Source organism: Pyxicephalus adspersus, chromosome 12, assembly GCF_032062135.1.
Source record: "Pyxicephalus adspersus chromosome 12, UCB_Pads_2.0, whole genome shotgun sequence".
Classification (NCBI taxonomy): Eukaryota; Metazoa; Chordata; class Amphibia; order Anura; family Pyxicephalidae; genus Pyxicephalus; species Pyxicephalus adspersus.
The window spans coordinates 16,588,661-16,613,380 of NC_092869.1; the positions used below are offsets into that span (position 1 = coordinate 16,588,661).

The 24,720-nt window shown below is 36.7% G+C and overlaps 1 protein-coding gene across 1 annotated transcript; it reads left to right on the forward strand.

Moving 5' to 3' along the window:
* The first annotated feature begins 8,343 nt into the window (after window positions 1-8,343).
* On the forward strand, window positions 8,344-24,443 carry THBS1 (thrombospondin 1). Its single transcript, XM_072428845.1, has 22 exons — window positions 8,344-8,448; window positions 9,049-9,136; window positions 9,587-10,164; window positions 10,389-10,464; window positions 11,528-11,715; window positions 11,812-11,946; window positions 12,153-12,246; window positions 13,484-13,657; window positions 14,058-14,234; window positions 14,396-14,569; window positions 14,652-14,779; window positions 14,880-15,032; window positions 15,357-15,575; window positions 15,680-15,787; window positions 16,712-16,871; window positions 17,438-17,556; window positions 18,352-18,586; window positions 19,322-19,549; window positions 19,678-19,949; window positions 20,078-20,175; window positions 21,835-21,974; window positions 22,361-24,443. Exons 2-22 carry the CDS (start codon window positions 9,070-9,072, stop codon window positions 22,366-22,368), a joined length of 3,531 nt encoding a protein of 1,176 aa, XP_072284946.1. The 5' UTR covers window positions 8,344-8,448; window positions 9,049-9,069; the 3' UTR covers window positions 22,369-24,443.
* Window positions 24,444-24,720: the final 277 nt, after the last annotated feature.

Consider the following 24,720-nt stretch of genomic DNA (forward strand, 5'->3'; position numbering starts at 1 on the left):
CATGCATCGTGCACTCCCTTGTCGTTGGAAAGGATCGTGAAAGATCCTTTCCAACGACAAAAATTGGCAGTGTGTACGCAGCTTAACATTGCTATAAGCAGAAGATTGTATGATTTTATCTTTGTTGCCTTGTTTACTGTGTCATGTTTAACAGAGATTTGAAACACTCGAATTCTGTAGTTTCTGCTTATAGACATGGACTTTTTTTTGTTTCAATGCTGCAATTGCTTACTTGTATAACCTACATGGTTTTATTTTTTTTCTCTCTTTTATATAATTATTATGTGTTGTAAGTTATATATTTTGTTAGATCGCCCGTAGCAACTTCACTTCACTATTTACACACAAAACAGGCAAAATAAAACAAACAGCAAAAAGAAAGTGTGGCCACTTGACCATTAACTCACAGTTAGTTCCCTTAACTAGCAGTCCAGCCCAACCTAGTGTTGTTCAGGACTCTAAGGCCCTAACCATATATCTTTTGCAATGGTCTGCGTCTTTACTCACAGTTCCCAGTTCACCTTGGACCTCCTCAGCAGCTCAGCAGCCAAGACAGAGCCCCAGGAATAAGCAGGCTGGGAGTTTATATCCCCTGCCTAATTTACAGGATGCATTTCAGGTGAGACAGTTACACCTGATCATACCCAGGCCTCTTTAACTCCCCCACCTGGCCAAGAAGCCTGATACTTCAAACCCCACCTTTAGGTAAAAATGAAAACTGACTAAATAGAAAAATACTCTGCGTATAACCTGTATCTGGGGCAAATGCACCTTCACACACCTTGGCACTTCACAGCCAAACATTCTTTTTTAAATTGTAGCATAATTTAACTCATAGACCTTTAATTTCCGACTGAGGTAAACAATGGGGTGTTCTTCCCCATTTTGAACCTGGGACAGCACTGCTCCTAATCCGACATCGGATGCATCTGTCTGCACCAAAAACTCCTTAGAAAAGTCAGGAGAATATAGCACTGGCTCGCTACATAAAGCCTTCTTTAATGCCCCAAATGCAGCTTCTGCTTCTGGGGACCATTTAACCATTACTGATTCCTTCCCTTTTGTCAAATTTGTCAGGGGAAGGGCCTGGGATGAAAAAGTGAGGAATAAAGCGCCTATAATAGCCGGCAATCCCCAAGAAAGCACAAACCTGCTCTTTATTAATTGGGCATGGCCAATTCTGGATGGCCTCTATTTTCTTTTCCTGGGAGAGTATTATTCCTCTTCCAATGGTGTACCCCAGATATTTGGCTTCTTCCAGCCCAATAGCGCACTTGTTAGGGTTTGCAACAAACCCGACTTTTTTTAGCTCGTTTAGCACTGCCTGAACCTTTACTAAATGTGAGGCCCAATCTGCACTATGAATAATTACATAGTCCAGGTAGGCTGCAGCATATTTTTGATGGGGTCGGGGTACTTTATCCATCACCCGCTGCAACGTAGCTGGAGCATTCTGTAACCTGAAGGGCAAATTTCAATACTGGAATGCTCCGTCAGGGGTCACAAAAGCTAAGGAGCTGACTCAGATAGGGGATCTGCCAATATTCTTTGGTAAGATGTAAGGTGGTCATGTATCTAGCATTCCCCAACCGATCAATCAACTTGTCTATCCGGGGCATTGGATAGGTGTCAAACTTTGTGATCTGATTCAGCTTACGGTAATAGTTGCAGAATCTCCAGCTCCCATCTGGTTTGGGAACTAACACAATTGGGCTGGACCAATCACTATTGGGCTCCTCTATAACCCCCAATTCAAGCATTTTTTTTAACTTCCTGACGTGTTACCTCTTGTCTAGCTTCAGCAATTCAATAGGGTTTTAATCTTTACTCTTACTCTTACCTGAAGGGGTGATAATATCATGTGTAGCCATGGATGTTCATCCAGGCAAGTTGGAGAACATATCCCTATTTTGTAGCACAAAATCTCTCGATTCCTGTTGTTGACTCTTTGACAAGGTGTCCGGTATCCAGACTTCTGGGATTACAGAGTCAGACCGAGCAGGTAGCTCCGTGGTCCTCACAGTTAATGCTTCCCTTTCTTTCCATGCTTTCAACAAATTTACATGATACATTTGCTCTGGTTTCCGCCTACCAGGTTGGCTAATCTTGTAATTTACGTCACTCAGTTTTTCCATTACCTCATAGGGGCCCTGCCATTTGGCTAGGAATTTACTTTCCACCGTGGGAACTAATACCAAAACTCTATCCCCAGAGGTAAAAGTAAGGATACAGGCTCCCTGGTTATAAATTCTCTGCTGCGCCAACTGCGCTTGGGCTAGATGCTCTTTAACCAAGTGCATTACCTGCGCAATTCTGTCCTGAATTTGTGCGACATGCTCGATGACACTTCTATGAGGGGAACATTCACTTTCCCATGTTTCCTTAGTAATATCTAACAATACCCTGGGGTGCCTCCCATATAATAATTCAAAGGGAGAGAATCTGGTTGAGGATTGGGGTACCTCCCGGATAGCAAACATCAAATAGGGGAGTAGACAGTCCCAACTTTTCCCGTCTTTACTACCTTCTGCAGCATCTGTTTTTAAGTTTGTTAAAAAGTTCTACTAAGCCTTCTGTTTAAGGGTGATACACCGATGTGCGTAGCAGCGTCACCTTTAAGAGTTTACAAAGCTCATTAGTCACCCGGGACATAAATGGGGTTCCTTGATCAGTAAGTACCTCTTTGGCCACTCTTACTCAGCTGAAAACTTAGAATAGCTCCCGGGCTATGGTTTTAGCAGAGGTATTTCGGGGAGGAATTGCCTCAGGATACCGAGTAGCATAGTCCATTTTAACTAGGATATATTGAAGGCCCCTAGCTGACTTTAGCAATGGGCCAACTATATCCATGGCAATTCTCTCAAACGGGACCTCAATGATGGGGAGGGGAACCAAAGGGCTACGAAAATGTGGCATTGGGGCAGACAACTGACATACAGGACAGGAAGCACTTTGTGACACTCGATAGAGTAGGTTCCTTTCAATAATAAAGTATGGGAATACAACCCTCTCGTCTGGATGCACTAGGTTCCCATCAATTTTTATGGCATTCTCCTGGGCTTTAAACAGTGTGGGGTCTTTCAATTACTCTGTGACAAAATTTTCTTGATGTACCTGTAAGTCAGGGAATTCCAGGGTTTTCTGGCTTTCCCCCGAAGTTGCCGGTTCTTCCCTAGGATTAACTGTTTCCCCTGCTAGCACAGCCAAAGGAAACCCTGGAGTGCCCCCACAATCATCAGAGGACTCCTCAGTAGCCTCGTGCTCTGAGGATACCAGCACTTACTGGGATGGGTGATTCCAGAGCTCCTGGAATTTGGGAAAATCCTTCCCAATAATAGCATCATATGGTAAGTGGGGAACCAACCCCACCTGATGACAGAGTTTACCTAGGGAGGTTTCAAAAGACACTGACGTCACAAGATACTCCCTAGTATCCCCATGTACACATGTTACTCCCACTGTTTTAAGACAGGAGGTCTCTGTAACCACTAGCTCAGCTTTCACCAGCGTTACCACACTACCTGAGTCTAACAGACCCGCAATTGCATTGGTATTCATAAACATTTTACACCAATATTTTTCATCCCACCGTATTGCAGGGCATGCAATGGTGGCAAAAAGACACTGTCGTCTGCCACCCAGAAAGTCACAGTGCATTGGTTCATCAACCTATTGCTTCCGACGGCTCTAAGTCATAATAGGCTTTTTGGGACTCTCCAGATAATAGTGGTGCCACTAATCCTGCCCACTGTTCCCTAGGCCAACATTCCCTCTCGGCAGTTCTTTCAAATGTGATCAAAAACACCTCGGGATCATCATTTGCAGTCATTTTTTTCAACAACTGGCTTACCCGAAACACTGGCGAATGCCCAGCACCACTCTCAGCGTCAGCCTGCTCTCGTAAAGATATCTGCTGTTTGAGGGCATGTAATTGTTGTTGGTAGCTCTGTGCTTGTATTTCCAACAATTCCTTGTGGCGCGCCTCCACTTTTTCCAGACCTAGCAGCAATTGTTGGTTAATACGCTTGTGCTCCACATTGGCCTGCTGCTGGTTGGCATTGGCCTGCTGCTGGTTGGCATTGGCCAAAACAAGCTGTTTTAGTATCAACTCCATGCTGGCCTTCCAAACACCTGCTTTTAAAGCTGCCCGCATCCTCCACCATATGTGAGATCGCCCACAGTAACCGGGGGGAGGGGTGTTTCAAAGCAGGAAACAGGGCCAGCAGGTTTTAAGCGCATCAAGGGTTCATTTCACTTCACTTCACACACAAAACAGGCAAAATAAAACAAACAGCAAAAAGAAAGCCTGGCCACTTGGCCACTAACTCACTGTTAACTGCCCTAACCATATATCTTTTGCAATGGTCTGTGTCTTTACTCACAGTTCCCAGTTCACCTTGGACCTCCTCCCAGCTCAGCAGCCAAGACAGAGCCTCAGGAATTAGCAGGCTGGGAGTTTATATCCCCACCCTAATTTCCAGGATACATTTCAGGTGAGACAGTTACACCTGATCATACCCAGGCCTCTTTAACTCCCCCACCTGGCCAAGAAGCCTGATACTTCAAACCCCACCTTCAGGTAAAAAGGAAAACTGACTAAACAGAAAAATACTCTGCGTATAACCTGTATCTGGGGCAAATGTACCTGTCCTCCTGGACGAAACCCTGTGATTTATTTGGCCAGCTGTCACAATTTGTACTGAGATGTCTGCAAGTGTTTAATGAAAAAGAAAATGTTTTAAAAAAACTCAGTTTCAAAAAAAAAAAAAGAAAAGTAACTGTGCATGTTCCCATTATTTCCCAGAAATCATAGTCTCTTCTTTCTCCTTTCAGAAAGTCTCTGGTCAATTTGGATACATAATTGAATGAAACTTAAAAGGTCATTAGGAGTTTCTTCTAGGTAAGTTAAAGTTTAACCCCCGGAGCGGTAATCCCAAGTCTGACTTGGGGTACCTAAAAGCAGGTAAAAACCTACTTACCTTGTTCTGTCATGTCTGCCTCCTCCGATCTCCAGCCGTGCAATGCAGATTCGATCTACGGGGTTTCCCGGTGACATCGGTACATGCGTCGGTGCAGCCGGGACTTAGCAGCAGGAAATTTAAATCATTTTGTAATATTTGTATATTCATTACAAAAAAGCTGTATTGAGTCCAATACAAAGAAATAATTATATAATATAATATATTATATATATATAATATATATGCTACTACAGAGTTTTGGTATTTAAAGTTTATTAATACATTTATTACATTTTTAAATATTAGTGAGTTATGCCTAAGACTTACAGCCTACAATGAAAAATAAATTTCCATTCCAATTGTACCACTTTTTTGGTGAAATTTGGAAGGAATTAGACCGCTAGGAGGTTAATTTCTTGAGCAAGCCCTAACTTGTGCAGCTGGGTTCCATGTGGTATCTGCAACCCAGTGTCAGTGAAATTCAGCTGTATATTTAGCCACAGAGCATTTACCTTGCTGCTAACTATACAGTTTGGCTTTAGTCGTAGCACAGTGGTTAGGGTCTTCAAAAACTTGATTCATTGGACAAACAAAAGCATCAAATTTGTCCAGGATTGCACTGTTCTGCTCCACATAAGGGGAAGCCGAGGCTAAGGCTTCTTCAGTCAGAAGATTAATTATAAACAGTACTTTAATTATTTCTGGGGTGAAGGCAGCAGGTTGCAGCTGAAAGTAAATACAACCTTGATTTAGAAATCCACAATATTTGTCCATTCCCTATTGAATTTAAGTGGTAGCAGCATCTGTGTATTTGAGTCTATGGTGGTTCCTTCTCGGGAGCATAGATTGGGGCTTGACTACCCCCCTACCAATGAAGTACCACAGGTAGCGGGCCTCGTCTAACCCTATTGTGCATTTCTTTGTGTTAATTGTTAAGTTCCAAATTAGGTCCAGAGGCTCTTGCACACTGGGTAAATACCTTTCCCAGACTGGACTAAAATCATCCAGGTAGGCTGATGCATACCCCTGATGTGGTTTGAGGAAGAGGTCTATCATCTGCTGGAAGGAGGTTGGGTTCCCTGTGCAATCTGAAAAGTCTACAGTATATTTATATTGCCAGTACCCCTCTGGTGTGGATAAAGCTGTGTTTTTCATGGCCTTGTCAGTCAAGGGAACTTGCCAGTAACCCTGGTAAGATCCAAGATGGCAATATACCAGGCCTGTCCAATCCTTTTTATCAGCTCAACCCCCCCCCCCCCCCCCGGGCATGGGATATTCATCAAATTTGGAAACCTTTTTTAGTTACTTAAAATCATTGCAAAATCATATGCTTCCATCTGGTTGCAGGACAAGGACAATGGGGCTGAATGATTTTGGGACTATTCAGTTTTATCCAGCTCTAGCATTCTTTTAACCTCTTTAGAGACTGCCTGATGTCAAACCTCGGTGATCCAGTAGGGTTTAATATGGATCTGTTTGGGGATGGTAAACAGAGGGGTGTAGCTGTTTAATCCTATACAATTTGCACAGCTTTCGCAGCACCCTAGACGTAAATGGGGTCCCCTGATCAGTTAGGATCTCCTTTGGAATTCCAGTGAGCAGCTCATGGTATAAGGTTTTAAAGGAGGATTACCTCAAGGGGACAGCCTTGAGGTATCAAGTGGTGTATCATCACAAACCGAAAGGTGTAGAAATACAATTTCTGCCCAAACACTCACTGAATTCACATTTATTTTAATGTTCTCCCGTGTTGCAGGGGTGACAAAGATACCAGGGTTGTCGCGTATTTCTTACAGTCCCAGGGCACACACACTACTCCTACCTGGCACTGGATTTAGGTGACAGTCTTTCATCAGGCGGCTATACACTAAGGTAACCAGGCTCACTGTGTCTAGTACAGCATATACAGTACATTTACTGATCTGGAGGACATGGGTAGGCACCTAAAGATCAGAGGTCAGGCCAGGACAAGCGAGCATAGATAATCTATTTACCACTCTGCACCCCATGGGCTGATATAACACTTGGCAGCAACATGTCCCATGCACTGCCAGCACTGATATAGTCTACTTAGGTTACCCAATGACCAAAAAAGTTCCTTTTTTACATTAGTGGTCAGCATTATTTCTCCACTACATTGATGGGTGGTGGAAAGCCCCTGTTTGGATTAGTGGGAAAATGATGTTTGGTATTTGTGAAACAGAAGGTCTTCTGTACATGCTAATTAATGCATCCTCTTCCATGAAACTATGAGGTACCACCCACAGACATAAAATCCAAAGAGGGTATTTTTATATTTTTAAGTATCCTTATCATTTAACCAATATGATTCTGGAGCCCAATAAAGGTAGGTCTATAATGGGCCCCCAAATCTATATTCACTAAAAGTATTATTGCCATAATCTGGTTACTGAGATTCTGCAGTTACAGGAGAGAAATACTCTAACTGGAATTAGCCCCTTCAAGACTCTGTGTGCCTGTACAGGTCACAAAGCTGATGAGTCACAGAGCTACAGCAAGAGCATTAAAGCACAAAATGGCACAGAACAAAAGAATATGCACACAAGACATGAAAAGTAAAACAAGCAATGTAATATAAAATGCTGAAAACAAAATACCAATGAGCAACAGAGCACTAATGAGAACAGACACCACTGTTTAAAAATTTTTTCTGTGTTTTAATTTGTGTAAAACTATTAGTGGTCATGTAATTTTAGCTAGAGCACACCAATATTATATTGATACTGCCAGACGTCCTTTAAAATATTTTTCTTCTTTCCTGTAATAAGAACAGTTTGCTGTCCAAAGTCCTTTACATTCTTTTCTGCTGATGTCACAACCTCAAACATGAATGGAATTCCAGACTTTATTTCTAGAGCTTTGTCAGAAACCATAATAGGACTAAGTGGGACTATTTCAGCCCCCACGAATAAAATAACTAATCTATTATGTAAATAATAATGTAGTGACTATCAACTATAGGAAAAAAGGTTCATATGAACATGTTCTGGTATTTTTATGAGAGCCTTGCTTTATTTATTAAAATTGAGCCAAACACCATGGGTTACCAGATAGTTACATTACTGTGACTGCTTGTCAGCGTATCTTTTTGCACTATATACGTAATGTACTTTTGGGTGTCATTGTAGTTTTAGAATGTAATATGGGTTTATCAATGTTTTCATCAAGAACTGGTATCTTTTATTTCTATCATATACAAAACCCTTTTGTACTGTTTTCATGTGTACAAAACCAGCCTTTTCTGTATCGTAAGCTAAATATGTAACTTTCTCTGTTTTGGCCCCCCTCCCCCCTTTCACCCACTCACTCTTTTTTTCCTCTTTTTTAACAATTCTTTCTTTCTCTTACCCACTTTTTGATTTTTTTTTTTTTTTTCTGATGTAGCTATGTAATTTCTTTGTTCCAGAGAGGTTTACCTAACTGCTTGTGATTAGTAGGATTTTGTTGAGAACCAGTTACAGCTTGGGTAAGCTAATATTGTTTAGACTTTGCATAGGCAATATCAATTAGTATATGTTACTTTAATATTTTAGTGAGTAACAATTCCCCGTTCTTTAATTACTTTGTTATTTGACTTTGGAAAAGTACTGTAGACTGTTTTAACAAGTTACTGACTTGGTAAAAAAACAGCTGTAAAGCTCTGTAAGTTTACACGTTTTTTCAAAACACTTGCAGATGCTCATACTTGCAATTTAAAATGTTTATGCACATTTTTTTTTACAAGTGTTTAGGCAGTTTAGAAGCCTAAAAAGGTTTTTTAAAACCCTCATACCACATCTGAACTTAGGCACATTTATACAAGCTAAAAAAAACACTTTTAAAGGTTTATCAACGGCCCCATTGATTTCATTTGATGTGTTTTAGTTTATATGTGTTAAAATGTAAAAAGCGTGATGTCCATAAATGCTCTGATGTGTACTGGCACAATGGAATAAATTGAAATTTTAAACCTGGGTGTTTAAAGGCTGCATTTTGAAGAATCAGTCCATGTAGCCTTAAGTAAGTAATGTGTTGAAATTTGATAGTACCTCTTTGAACATTTAGTTTATTTATTTATTTTTTGTAGAAATCTTCAAGTATTTGCAAAATGGGACTAACAAAGGGTGTTTTCCTATTATTAATGCTGTCAGTCCCCCACACAAAGCAAGCATCAGGTATGAAATTTTATTTTATAACAAAACAGAAACCTTTAAGTCATTTATAATATGAGCTTGTAAATTTAAAAATGACACTGTAGATTATATTACTTAATGTGAGACAGAAAATAATATAAATATTATATAATGTTATTTATATATAAATAATTTAGGCATTCAGTATAGTTTCTGTTTTTGTTGACACCTGACAGTTGTCTGGTGTTAAGAGAAGAATCATCAATCAATCAAGTCCCTATAGGTTATTTGTAGCTGATTTAGTTTCTGCTTTACTACTGCCTGCATCATGCTAGTTGTTAACTTGATATGGACACGTAGCTTTTATATAGAGTTCCTAAAAATTCTTAGTCTAAATAATTTTGATGGATATACTTATTCTAGAGCTCTTTAAAAGCATGGAAATTTAGTATCCTTGTTGAACTGTTTTAACAAGCTTTCTTACTACTACAGAAAATGGAGCAGATGACAACAGCGTCTTTGATCTGTTTGAACTAACTGGAGTCAGTCGCAAGCTGAGCTCTCGCAAATCTCAAGGAGTTTCTTTAGTAAAGGGGCCTGATCAATCAAGCCCAGCTTTTAGAATAGAAAATCCTAATCTGATACCTCCAGTGCCAGAGGAAAAATTTCAAGATATACTGGACAGCATTCGATCTGAGCGAGGCTTTATTTTATTGGCTACTTTACGTCAGATAAAAAAGACTAGAGGAGCGCTCTTGTCTATCGAAAAGAAGGATGGCACAGGACATGTTTTCAGCCTCACATCCAATGGTGAAGCTGGAACATTAGACTTGAGTGTCAGCATAGAAGACAAGCAGCAAGTGGTGTCTGTTGAAGAAGCCAGGCTGGCCACAGGCCACTGGAAGAACATTACTCTTTTTGTGCAAGAAGATCGAGCTCAGCTTTATGTGGGTTGTGACAAGATGGAAAATGCTGAGCTTGATGTGCCAATCCATCATATTCTCCTTGGAGACATGGCAAGCAGTGCTCAAATGAGAGTGGCAAAAGGAGGCGTGAAAGACAATTTCCAGGTAAGGTGACTCCAAATCCACAAGTCAGTGGCCTGGGTGACACATGAACATGTAGTAACTTTCAAGATTAAATAGGGATTAGTATATAGGTTTTTTAATAATAGAGTCTGTAAAATATTTACATATCGTAGATTGAAGCATTCAGATTAAAATTATTATGTCTAGTAAGACATTTTAGCATACGTGATGCTGTTAAAAACTGTAATCTGGTTTTGTATTTGCAGGGTGTTCTACAGAACCTACGTTTTGTTTTTGGAACCAGTATGGATGTGATTCTTAGAAATAAAGGCTGCTCCAGCTGTAAGTATAAACTTGTGTGCACAAGAGATAAGGTAAAAAAATATTATGCTGGTGATCTTTGGCCATGTTTTCCTGCACAATGTAGAAAGCAGCTATATTTTTGAATTATGCTTAACCACAAAAATGTAATTGTTAAAAAAAATCACCCCCTTCCTTAAATGAACTGAATTAGATCAGATTAGTAGATCGATTAGTAGATTATTATATTAGTAGATCTGAATTTGAATAGAATGCTTATTTTTGGCTTTTTACACATTGTTAAAAAATTGGCTTTGTAGCAATGTTTACAGTTCAGTAGGGTAAAAATCAATAGCATGGAGGAAATAGTAGGTACTTTTAACTAAAGCAGATCTCTTATCCTTAGTAGAAAGTAAAAAAATGCTTTGTGTTGATTTGATTCTGCAACAGGCCTATAGAGAATGAATGGGAGCTGCAGTGAGTGGTACTAGCAGCCACCAGTTGCCACATGAGCAGACACTGGTTCCTTTTGAAACAACACTGCCATGGAGTGTTCAAGTGGCAGGCAAGGCAGGGTGGGGAGCTGCAAAAAATTGCTCAATAAAGAGGCAGGTGTGAATATGTCTTTACAGGTATAGGTATAAATATTTTATGTCATTTTTAGGTGTTTGTGTAAATACTTTTAAGTACTTATTCTTCAGCAGTGTTTCTTAACCTTTTTAACTTGGAGGAACCATTTGAAATAACTTTCAAGTCTTCAGGGAACCCCTTCTATATTTACTAAATCCACAAGTCATAGTACATTAGTATGATGGTTAGTAGGCCTCTTGCTTGCCCTTACATGTAGACAGAATGTTCATTGGTATCTGTTAAAATTCATCTGAGATTTACAAACTCTCAAGCTCAAGGAACTCCTAGCAACCCCGGGAGGAACCCTGGTTAAGAAACACTGTGCTATGGTATGATACACTGTTTTAGTTATTTAAATGGAAAAATAATGCATGCAATTGTAAGCAATGCACTTTTAAATTAATAAAATATATATTAAAAACAAAAAGTATTTCCATGTGAATATAATCATTCGAATGGTAATTTTTTTTTTCAGCAAACTATGATTTGGAGAACTCAGTCAATGATTCTCGTCCAGCTATCCGAACAAATTACATTGGTCATAAGACAAAGGATGTTGATGGTGTATGTGGAATTTCCTGTGATGAGCTAAAAAACATGTTTTTTGAGATGAAAGGTCTTAAAGCAGTAATCTCTACTCTCCAAGCAAAAATACAGAAAGTTGTAAGTAACTTATTAGTTGCTTGTCCTGCAAAAGCTAGAATATAGAATGTTTACATTTTATTAAATGTTTTTTTTTTTTTTTTTACTTTTTTTCAGACAGAGGAAAATATGCTTATTGCTGAAGTAGTGAAGGTAAAGGTGACACCAGGTGGTGTGTGTATGCATAATGGCGTCAAATATAACAACATGGATGAGTGGACTGTTGACAGTTGTACTGAGTGTACTTGCCAGGTACTGATTTGTTTCCATTGTGCCTCTTGTTCATTCTTACTCTTATAAATCTATTTTAGTTATTTTTAGAGACTTTTCAACTGGATTTAATTACATTTTTGGCTACATACAGTCAGTGTAATAAAGAGGCTTCTGTGATTAGCAACTTAGGAGCAGTCTGCCTTCTTGTCAGTTGGTGGATGTTGATGACTACATTTTCTTTCCAGAATTCAGTGGTTATTTGCCGAAAAGTTTCTTGTCCACTTATACCCTGCACCAATGCCACAATTCCTGATGGAGAATGCTGTCCCAGATGCTGGCGTAAGTTTTTATTTGCTACTGTGATGTAGCAAAATATTGTTTATAAAAACTGAATTGGACAGCTTTTTATTTAACAAAAAAAGTAATTATGAAAATGTTAAAATATATTTATTAGGAAAAACAGGCTTGTGATACTGTAGTACTTCTGATGTTTTAAAACCTAATGATTCCTACTTTTAACATGACACCTTAAGCTTTTTTTTTGTAGGTGTGGTGTATCTGCAGCCCTAGGCATAAAACACCTAATTTTCAAAAGACATAATGACAAATATGCAGATATTTATCTTGTAAATGCTGAACAAGTTGATTCAGGACAGAGATAAAATAGTTCCTATGAAAGTAAGACAGCTGCAAGTGCATAACTATAAAAGTTGAGACCTGCTTGGTCCTGCGTGCTTCATATTTCTGTTCACTTGGCATGTATGGAACTCCTATGCAGCTGTTTCTCAGCTTGTACATATAATAATTCTTCATGTATCCTCCTGAATAGTTTTTCAGAAAAAAAAGTCTTCCACTCTTTCTTTTCAAGTATACATACCTGTATATAATAAAATTTAAAAATACTCTAGCATCAAGCTAGATCCATCTGTTAGACAATATATTATTGTTGCTCAAAAATAATAAGTTAGATATAGAATTTTCCTATAGGGGAAGAAGAAAGAGTTAACTAATTTTTATGACATATTACGGTATGGTAGTCCCCGGGTTACATATGAGATAGGGATTGTAGGTTTGTTTTTAAGTTGAATTTATGTGTACGTCAGAACAGGTACATTATTTTATTAAATGCAAATAGAACAGATGTTTGTCTCAACATATTATAAGGCAGCATGGTGTCAGTTACTGTATAAAATCCTCACTGTGAGTTAATCACAAAGAAAGCAAAAAAAAAAACTTCATGGAGCCTAGACATTCACTGACTTTTGTAGCAAGCTGTGTTTTGATATGCAAAAGAAACACCTGCAGAGTTTGTCTTGGTCATTTAAGAATTACAAGATGTTGCAGAAGAGCTCAGTCCTTAACCCACAACCTCAGCTGTGTTTAGCAAAAGATTTCAAATCAAATGCAAATCATGCAAACCACCCCTCCCCCCCATTAAGCCTCTGTTCTGCACATGAGCAAGCAGGGAAGCCCCGTTTGTATCTAGGAGTCGTCCATATGTCAGATGTCCTTACCTCCGGGACTACCTGTACATTACCACCCATCACCCAAAACACTTTTTTTTTAATCTTTACAGCAAGCGACTCTCCTGAAGATGGTTGGTCTCCATGGTCAGATTGGACTCCTTGCTCTGTAACATGTGGTCATGGTGTCCAGCAAAGGGGCCGATCGTGTGATAGTCTTAATAACCGCTGTGAAGGGTCCTCTGTTCAAACAAGATCGTGCATTATCAGAGAATGTGATAAGCGATGTGAGTATAAATATTAGAGGTGTTTTTAAAGTTGCTCATATTCTGTTGTGGCTTATTAGTAATACTAAAAATATAGGGAACAATAGCATTGTTTCTAGTTTCTTCCCATGATTTCCTCCATTATGCAAATATTATTTCCTATTTGAAAAGTGGTGTTTCAAATAGTGTTTTAAACTACCTACTAGACCTACATATATTATTAGCCATCTAGAAGGCTTTTAGAATTTGGTAGTAATTATTTAATTTTAAAATATCTTATTATATATCTAATTGTTTGTACCACAGATTAGTTCACAGTATAAATATTGTTACTATTAGTGATTTGCTGAACAAAGCAATTATTCTTGCTTTTTGCTTTAAATAGAAATACAGACGTATGTATATATACATTTATTTTCAGTTAAACAAGATGGTGGATGGAGTCACTGGTCTCCATGGTCCTCGTGTTCCGTCACTTGTGGAACTGGAATGATCACTAGAATTCGTCTATGTAACTCACCTGTTCCACAGCTTAATGGCAAGCACTGTGTGGGTGAAGGCAGAGAGAGTAAGCAATGCCAAAAAGATTCTTGTCCAAGTGAGTACATTTCATGAGGTTATACATCAGTCAAAAACCTGGCTCTTGACAAATTTTTCTTTGTTTCTACCATGAATATTAATTGTGTAATATATGTTGATATAATTGTTTATGTGCATAACATGAAGCAATAATGCTGTTTTATTATATTTTTTTTCAAGTTAATGGTCAGTGGGGACCTTGGTCACCCTGGGACTTATGTAGCGTGACATGTGGAGGTGGTGCTCAGAAACGTGAGCGTCTCTGCAATAATCCTAAACCCCAGTTCGGTGGTAAAGACTGCCTTGGAGATAGTGTTGACAGCCGCATTTGCAATAAGCAGGACTGCCCCATTGGTAAGTAATTAAAATAATGACAAACTGTATGTTTTTCCCTGATCCAAGTGGTTTAGTTACCTGTTTAATAATCCCAATTCAGATGGATGCCTATCAAATCCTTGTTTTGCTGGAGTTAAATGCACAAGCTTTGCTGATGGCTCTTGGCACTGTGGTGCATGCCCTATGGGGTATATAGGAAATGGTGTTGAATGTACAGATGTTGATGAGGTAAGATACCAAAGTTTAAAACCTTTTCATTAGCCTTCTAGTGTGATAAATCAACATTCGAAAAATAAAATATTTGATTGTGTCATTATTTTCCTTATAGTGCAAGGAGGTGCCTGATGCTTGTTTCAACCTTAATAGCGTGCACAGATGTGAAAACACAGAGCCTGGATACAACTGTCTTCCCTGTCCTCCAAGATACACTGGCACACAACCATTTGGCAAGAGTATTGAGGATGCCAAAACAAATAAACAGGTAACTTTGAATACCTTACCTGGAAGGATATCCAAAAAAAGAGGTTAAAATAAAAATAATGCATGCTCAAATAACAATCAGCAGTTAAAAATTGTGTATGTAATAATTAAATGCCTATATCTAGTATAATAATATAACTAATATTATATTAAACAATCTGATACAATGTAACACACAATAAATTGGTATATTGTATTATAATGTATACAATTATAAAACTGTGACCAAAATATAATTTAAAATATAAAATACTTTTCTTTGATGAAGCATAAAAATATTTTAGCCTAAAAGTAAAACGTTTTGTTGACTCTTCTTTTACAACAGGTCTGTAACCCACGGAATCCATGTCTTGATGGAACACACAACTGTAACAGGAATGCAAAATGCATCTACCTTGGACTTTACACTGATCCCATGTTCCGCTGTGAATGCAAACCAGGATATGCTGGGAATGGCATCATTTGCGGTGAAGACACAGACTTGGATGGATGGCCTAATGAGAACCTTACATGTGTTGCCAATGCTACCTATCATTGCAAAAAAGTAAGCCGACTAGATTAGTAGTATGTGGTAAACAGTTATTATGTAGAGCGCTTTAAAATACTGTTGGTTGTTTACACAGATTAAAATGCAGCATTTTTTTCCAGGATAACTGCCCCAATCTTCCCAACTCAGGCCAAGAAGATTATGATAAAGATGGAATTGGAGATGCCTGTGATAGTGATGATGATAATGATGGAATCCCAGATGACAGGGTAAGAAAACAAAGACTATATTCATGTCTCTAGAACTGCAAAGCTTTGGATTTCTCTACACCTTGGTGAGTTAAAAAAAACAGCTGACATGTAAGCACAGCTTCACTTTTTAAGCAAAAAAAAATTTGTAAGGTTGTGAAATTTGCCCAGTAAATTGTGAAATTGTTTGGCTAGGTTGATACTAGATTTTTTTTATTTTCTTTTTGCTAAGAGTGAAAGTGAAAAAGTTAAATTGATGATGATCAGGATAAACGTTTCAACAGGCAAATGTTACCTTCCTAAAATCCTATGTTCCAAATCTGGCATTTAGGTGATAGTTTTCAGCAAGAACTACTAAACCTCAGAGGCATTTCTAAAATGATCATACACCATTTTACAAAACCTGTATTCCAATGAAAACTAAAACACACTGAGACTGGGAGAATTACCTGGGTTATTAACTGAACAGTATAGAAGAAAAATCAATTGTATAGTAAGTATTTTGTAACATTTGTTGAAGGTGGAAAAGCATTTACTAAGACCTCTTTTGTTCATACCACCTAGAGGGTGGCTGATTTAATAAAATAACAGAAGAAGATTGTCTATCGTGGGTGATCTAACAAACCTGAAATGGATTTTTTTAAATCCTTTGCTATTATTTGGCAAATGTTTTCAATTCTGGACTTGATCCATTCCAGGTTTTCTAGATTACACAGGATCACCTACAATAGTTTACCTTCTCCAGTCTTGGAGTAGTTTGATGAATCAGGCGCATTGTTTTTCTAATTTAGTTTAGGGATACTTTTAATCCACTCTGAAGAAAAAAGGCCCTGATGCTTGGGAAATATACATTTGTACTGACCTGTTGTTCCTTTCAAGCATCTATATGAAAAAAAGACAGAAATCTGAGATACAGTTATAGTGACAAATTACTTTATCCTACAGGACAATTGTGCATTTGTATACAACCCTGCCCAATATGACTATGACCGTGATGATGTGGGTGATCGCTGTGACAACTGCCCATACAACCATAATCCAGACCAGGCTGATACTGATGGCAATGGGGAAGGAGATACCTGCTCTGTGGATATTGATGGAGATGGTTAGTTTTCTTCTAAATATTAAATAATCTATAGCAATTTCAATTTGTCAGTTCATATGATGTGACAGAAAAACTTAGCCTTTTCCCATCTGGTTTTATAGAGCCAAATATATTAAGGATTTAGCATAATTCAGATACAAAAAGCACACGTGGTATCTGCCCTCAAAGTGTACAGAGCATATACAATGCAAATATACATAATAATACAACAAACTGACTGATGTGTTTTCATCTACTATTCAGAGAGACATAATTATCCTCACTGTGTTCCTAATGCAGACAAACTGCTAGTGTTTATATTCTGTCCCAGGAATGGACTTTAATAATATTATTTTTACTTAGTTTAGTCAATATGATGAAACAATGCTGACTTCAGTTATCCCACTATGCATAAATCAATATCATGTTTTTAGTGATAATTTACTTTGCTAAGTGAGCTACCAAAAAACTCATTGTTTTGGGCTGTATATTTCAGTCAATCAATTTTACACATTTTAGTGTTAGAGTTCACCTAAAACACTATGTTTATTTTGCTTATCCTTTTTTATATTAATATTCTATTACAGGTATTCTCAATGAAGGAGACAACTGCCCCTTTGTTTACAATGTAGACCAAAGAGATACAGATAAGGATGGCATTGGAGACCAGTGTGATAACTGTCCCTTGGAGCACAATCCAGATCAGGTACAAACTGTGTTTTTTTTAACGTTTTTACCAACTGTGATTCATAAACTGTTTAATTTTGTTAATTGAGATTATCTAAATTATGCGATTAGCTGTCTTTTTCAAGTGCAGGTTAGAAAATGGCATTGGAAATGTGATGTTTTCTATGTGCAGCAGTTCCTTTCTCATTTTCTCAAATAAATCTCACACTTTTACATTCTGAACTCCTTGTTTACTGTTGACAGAGTACTGGAGGTCTTCCTATATAATGGATATTAATGCTTAGGCATTATTATTGTATATCTTCCAATCTATTCCAAACTTCTCAGCATGGATTCTTTTCTTTAATGTTTCGTTAATGTTACTTTATTGTACATTTTTAGGCTAGACACGCATGTAAATTCTAGTACTTCACACAGACTGGATTTTTTGGCCTTTAATATATCATTTTCCACAATAACAGAAATACATATTCTCTACAACAACTTTATTGTTTGGTTTACTGCCAGTTTTAGTAATTTTGCTCCCAAGACCCAGAGAATTCCAATAACACATTGCTTGGCAGGGTACCACTAGACTTACTAGGTACCAAAAAGCAAGCAGCACAAGTTCTTGATTTCCTTTCATTTACTTTAAGTCTAAAAAGCTTAGGTATCCCAGTTATGCTTCAGTACATAATCATAAGTTTATTTATACACGTCAGTGACTACTTACTTGTTATTTCCCAAGCAGATATTTGTGGAAACATAAAGGATCATTTTTCTCCACACAAATCAAACAGTTGGTCTAAGATTTTTGTTGCTGATTCTTTTCCAGACTGACTCTGACTCTGATCTCATTGGTGATAAATGTGACAGCAATGAAGACATAGATGAGGATGGACATCAGAACAACCTAGACAACTGTCCTTATATTCCCAATGCCAATCAGGCTGACCATGATAAGGATGGCAAGGGTGATGCTTGTGATCATGATGATGACAATGATGGCATTCCAGATGAAAAAGATAATTGCAGGCTGGTGCCTAACCCTGATCAGGTTGATAGTAATGGTAAGATAAATGTAGCAGGATTTTATGAATTTCATTTTGGTAGTACCAAAGCATCTGATATACAGTCACATGAAAAAGAAAAAGGCACATTTTCAATTCTGAAGTATAAAAAAAAATCATTGAGTGTCAAACAACATATTCCACCATGTCATTATTTATTTAACAAAAATGAAGCCAAAATGGAGAAGTCATGTGTGAAAACTAGGAACACTCCATGATTCAATACCTTCTAGAACAAAATGGCAATATCCTTGTTTTCTGAATAATTTCACTAAACTCTCACTTTGGGTCTGATTTATTAAAGCTCTCCAAGGCTGGAGAAGATACATTTTCATCAGTGAGGCTGGGTGATCTAGCAAACCTGGAATGGATCTGGTCCAGGATTCAAAACATTTGCTAGCAAAAAGCAAATTACTTTGAAGAAATCCAATCCAGGTTTGCTGGATCACCCAGCTTCACTGATGATTCACAGATCATTAATTGGATCCTTGTGTCTGAGATGTTGCTGTTTCCTAAACATTGCATGTTCTGACCTTGGGATAATTTGCTGGGACATCCACTTCTGGGAGGATTATCAACTATCTTAAATGTTTTCCACCTGTGAAAAATCTTTCTCATTGTAAAATGATGAACTTTATATTGTTTTGTGTACTTTTTTTTCTCATATATGTATATAATATATAAATATAATATATTTAGAAATACATGGAACTTATCTTCTTATCAATTATGTAGGTGATGGACGTGGTGATGTCTGCCAGTATGACTTTGATAATGACAAAATTCCTGACTCTGAGGATGTTTGCCCAGAGAATTATGCAATTAGCACAACTGACTTCCGTAAATTTCAAATGGTGCCTCTGGATCCAAAAGGGACATCACAGATCGATCCCAACTGGGTGGTCAGACACCAGGGAAAAGAACTGGTACAGACTGTTAACTGTGACCCTGGCATTGCTGTTGGTAAGAAATAATTTATTCTTTTGCTTGGGTCATAAATTCCATTGTTTTTTGTTTGTTAAAAATATTATTTCACTTTAATTGTAAAACAATAATAAATATATAATCCAATCTTTGTTTTTGTTTTTAAGGTTTTGATGAGTTTAGTGCAGTGGATTTCAGTGGCACCTTTTTCGTCAACACTGAGAGAGATGATGACTATGCTGGCTTTGTGTTTGGTTACCAATCCAGTAGCAGATTTTATGTGGTTATGTGGAAACAAATCACCCAGACCTACTGGGACACTACTCCTACTAAAGCTCAGGGATACTCTGGTCTCTCTATCAAGGTTGTAAACTCAACAACTGGACCTGGAGAACATTTAAGGAATGCTCTGTGGCACACAGGCAATACACCAGGACAGGTAAACAAACTAAAGTCTAATTACATGGGTTGGTACTGCACCATACAGAAAACTAGAAACCATACTAAAAAAAACTAGAACCATGTCCCATTACTAAATACCTTTCATTTCAATGTGCTTTGGTATAGGTTCAGACTCTCTGGCATGATCCTCGCCATGCAGGATGGAAAGATTTCACTGCTTACAGATGGCATTTAATCCACAGACCTAAGACTGGATTTATTCGGTAAGGCACAAATTGTTATTTTGACGCTGTTATGTTTTGGATGCATAAATTAAAAAAAGCATTGTACCAACCAACACTATTGATTTCACTGGTCAACAAACATTTTTTTGCCAAACAGATTAAAGTCATTTTAGGTTATGTTTGATGCACAGATTCCAAATAAGGTATTGGTTTTGCTAGATTGGCTCAAGTTTTTGAAATAATTACCCCAATAATACCCTCATAAAAAACTAATGAAACATGAAAATTAGGCAAAATATACCTAGATATGCCTACGTATACAAAAAATTAACTTTTGAAATAGCTAATGGCAATATATTCTATATTCAGTATATTTACAGAACTAATCACAAAGAAGTCATTGAAAAACTCTGTATGATTTTCTTTTTTTTGCTGATGATCAGAACAATCACGTTGAAGGCTCCAGCAGTAGTCTGCCATCATGTGTTTATCCTATCTGCCCGGATACCTCTCTTCCATCACCTTTATATCTTGATGCAACCTGTCCCCTTGTTCCTCACTGAAATCGACAAGGTTTTCTGAAAATTTTGGCTATGGAAATAGTGTACTTTTATGCTCATAGTAGCATCCAATTTTTAAGAGCAAGCTTTGTACCAGTTCTTCATAATTTTGTGCTTTATGGTTACCCAAGAAGTTCTTGACAACCATGAGATAGCTGTGCCAGGCAAAAGCTTCAGTATCAGTCATGTAACTTGTGAAATTTGAATCATGTATCAGTTTCCTTATCTGGGGTCCATCAAAGATTCCTGCTTTTAATTTTTTAGTACTCAATCCAGGGAAGAATTTACAAATGTATTTGAACCAATCACCGTCCTAGTTCAGAGCTCTAACAAATTGCTTAAGTAATCCCAACTTTATGTGTAATGGAGGGAGAAAGATTTTTTCTTTGTCCACCAATGGCTCATTAATGATATTCGCTGCACCTTTTAGCATGATTTCCCTTGGAGGCCATGTCACTTTTTTTCCAGTGATCCTGCTTTGCTCTACTATCCCACAAGCAGATGAAACATGGGTACTTTGTGCATCCACTTTGCTGTCCAAGTAGGAAGTTCACCATTTTAAAATCAACACATATGGACCATTGGTGTTCATGATAGCAAAGCTTTTGTAAGACCATTTGACTTGATTTTGTGTTTTAAACTTTGTTATACTCATACTATTATAATATACTGTAAAATAAATTTTCATGAAAAACAATGTACCGCTTTTAGACATATAAATCCGGACAGAAATTAACCGCCCAGGAGGTTAAACAACTTCTTCTTGAAGAACTCATATTTCTGTAAAAAAAGAAAATATATGAATAAAAAGAAGGCAAATGAAATTTTCATGAAAGTATTGCTACATTTAATATATAAATTAATAATAGAAATATTAATAATAAAATGCAAAACATCGGTGTAAATAAAGATTGATAATAATATGCTGTGTTAAAATTTGTTGTTGGTAAAATTGTCTATTCCCATTCCTCTATTACAAGAACTAGAGCCAATTCAATAAAACAAATGTCATTTCTGGGTTCAGTAGACCTAAAATACACTAAATATATTGAAAAACCCTTGGCAAGTGAAAACATTTTTTTTTGTTGAGCTGTGGTATTTATTGACATTGTGTGTTTTTTTTTTGTTTTTTTTTAAGTGTTGTGATGTTTGAAGGGAAAAAAATTATGGCGGACTCAGGACCAATCTATGATAAGACATATGCTGGAGGAAGATTAGGACTGTTTGTATTCTCACAGGAGATGGTGTTCTTTTCAGATCTTAAATACGAGTGCAGAGGTAAGTAAGTCCAATAGTTCACAATGTGTTCACAATACTTTTCCTTTTTTGCAGTGCAAATATACCTTAGTTCATCATTCACTTTTAACCTAAAAAAGAAAATATTAAAAAAAAAATATGTCGGCAAGTAACATCAGACTCATTCAGGATAGAAATATAGAAGGTCATAAAGTATTTATCATCGCTGAGATGTTTTTATTGGCCTAATACATATATTTTGGTTTACCCCTCTAAAACAGAGCAAAATATAAACAAATTATAATCTCTGTTAAGAGTTTGGGAAGCACTAACTACCTTTTTTTCCTGGCAAGTTGCTTTTAATTGCATATTATTAAAGAAAAATATTTGCTTTGCAATATTAATTTTATCTTTTGTCTTTCCTTTAGACTCATAAACCTGGATTCTATGTTATGAATGTCACGTCAACCTCATAGCCCTTTTTAAAGCATTAGATTTAATATTTCTTGGATCATTTCTTCCATCCAATTTCATGTTTTGCAAAAAAAATACTTCAGTGACCTAATACTAAGGAAGGGATAATATTGTCACATTATGAAATCTTGGGCTAAACTGCAATTTTATGGAGGGCAAAATCTGCCTTAGGGAAACACATTCATGAACTAGCTCTTCACTGAACATGATTTACGGAAAGAAAATTAAACATGACTGAACATGGTACTGCCCTTAACAAGAAAAACTTTTGAAACCTGAGTGCAATGTAAATGGAAAAATGGTTGTTGCAAAAACAGATAAATGCATTTAAAAAAAATCTCATTTGGAGAGACAATTTTCTGCTGTTTAAGATGCGATTACCAGAGTATAAATAGGTAGTCTACACATGATTGCCATAAATGTATTGATGTGTGAATGTATTTTTACAGAGAACAGCTGTTGACAGGACAGTTATTTTGCAGTGTTTATGTCAGTGTCTGAATGAAAGTGTGTATGGACACAAAGTATGTCTGTTATGTGTTGGTGTGAGTCAAATAAACTGTATTTGACTTATGTTAGGTTATGTACTTCTTCCAAGATTTGCATAAGCTTTTTAGCCTTGGACCAATACAGTGTAGTTGATTTACAAAAGGAATATAGACTGTTTAATTATGTAATAAAATGAATATTTTGCTTGCAAGGGATTTTTCACTTGATATAGCGAATGTGATAGAAAAATTATCTTTGCAAAGAACACCCAATCATGTAAGAACATATAGAAAAGAATATTTGCAAGTTTAGATGGTTGGGTTGAAGTCAGCATCTGTTCACCCTTTACACTAAGCTAAGAAACTGCCTATATTCCCTTCATCAACCCTGATAAGTTGGGACATACACAATGGTGTTAATTTACCAAAGGAGTTTAGGCTTAGTATTAAATTATTACTCTCCAATCATTTTTTAGTGTGAATAATAAAACATGCTGATTTTAGCTATCCAGTAATGTGCAAGCAAAAATTGTGTTTTTTTATATTGTTTTTCATATATTTTTTTATTACTTGCAAACAATTACTTACCACATTCAAAGGGCTAATTATTTTCTAAAGAATTATAATTCACTTTGCTAAGCATAAGGAAGATACAAAAACAAACCAAAAAGACAGTGGAGAAATTTAACTATACATGGCAGAGTTATTAAGACAAAAAAAAAAAGTAATTTACTTTCATTATTGGAGAATGCAAAACACAGGTATGATATAAAAGGCTGTCTAGTTATAGTTGTTCAATTTTAAATTGCAGTTCGGGGTGCACTAAGGTTCTTCAGGCAAGATTGCATGGCATGTTGATCCTGCTAGGGAACCAGAGGGGGAGCAAGGCAAGAGGGGTGGAGAGTTAGATACAGTGCGCTCTCTGTACTAAATGTAAACCATATGTCTCCATATAGCCATATAGCATTGTAAATACACTGTGGCAGGTAGGCAGTCTTTCTCTAAGTGTAAAATAAATAGAAGTAAACCAACAAATTTAAAACTTTGAGTACATATATTACCTCATTGCGTGATTGAGATCCAGATAATGTTTTTGATTTAAGAGACATGAATTGGAGAGATATTTAACAAGTATAAAACAATCTACTGTAGTGTCATTTCTGTAAATAGTTGCAGCAACTGTTTTAGGAAAGTATTTTAAGCTTGTTTTAATAAAGATTGTTGTGATATTTTTTCTATATTTTAGAAATGACAATTAGTTTTTGTGTAAATGATTTTTATTTGTATTACTGGTTAGTGTTATGGGTATTTTGTAGATATGCTATTTAAATAATTTATCAGGAACTGCTTCCTGTAGTGTCTTTCCTCCTATTTTTATAAACTTTTTTGCACTTGAAAAGAGCTTTGCAATATATGTCTATTTTTTTTGTAATATCAGTGATAAGTTTTTGTGATAAAGAAAAAAATAAAACTATGCCTTTTATATCCATTTAAACTTGTTTTGTAAATTATACAGCAAATGTCAATAAATATATCTTAAACCATAAAATGTTCTTTGTTATTTCCTTTGCTAACCTTTCAGTTGATAGTGTAGTACTTTCAGGCAAGGGATCAGGTAGCAACATATAAAACTACAAAAATTAAAAAAAAAAAAAGGAATAAAAGATATCCACTTTAAAGGGAGTTTAGAGCCCAGTGAGTATCATGTTTTTCTGGATTATATTTAAAACTAGTAATTTTCTTAAATTAGTTAATGTTTGTTTTTTCATAATGTAAATCTTCATACTTCTCTAAATCCTCATAAATACCAACAGAGTTTTGTAGAA

Coding starts and splice junctions, on each gene's coding strand:
- THBS1 (XM_072428845.1), top strand. CDS start 9,070: ATGGGACTAACAAAGGGTGTTTTCCTATTATTAATGCTGTCAGTCCCC. Junction 10,165..10,388: donor GCGTGAAAGACAATTTCCAG/GTAAGGTGACTC, acceptor TTGTATTTGCAG/GGTGTTCTACAGAACCTACG. Junction 20,176..21,834: donor CCTAAGACTGGATTTATTCG/GTAAGGCACAAA, acceptor TTTTTTTTTAAG/TGTTGTGATGTTTGAAGGGA.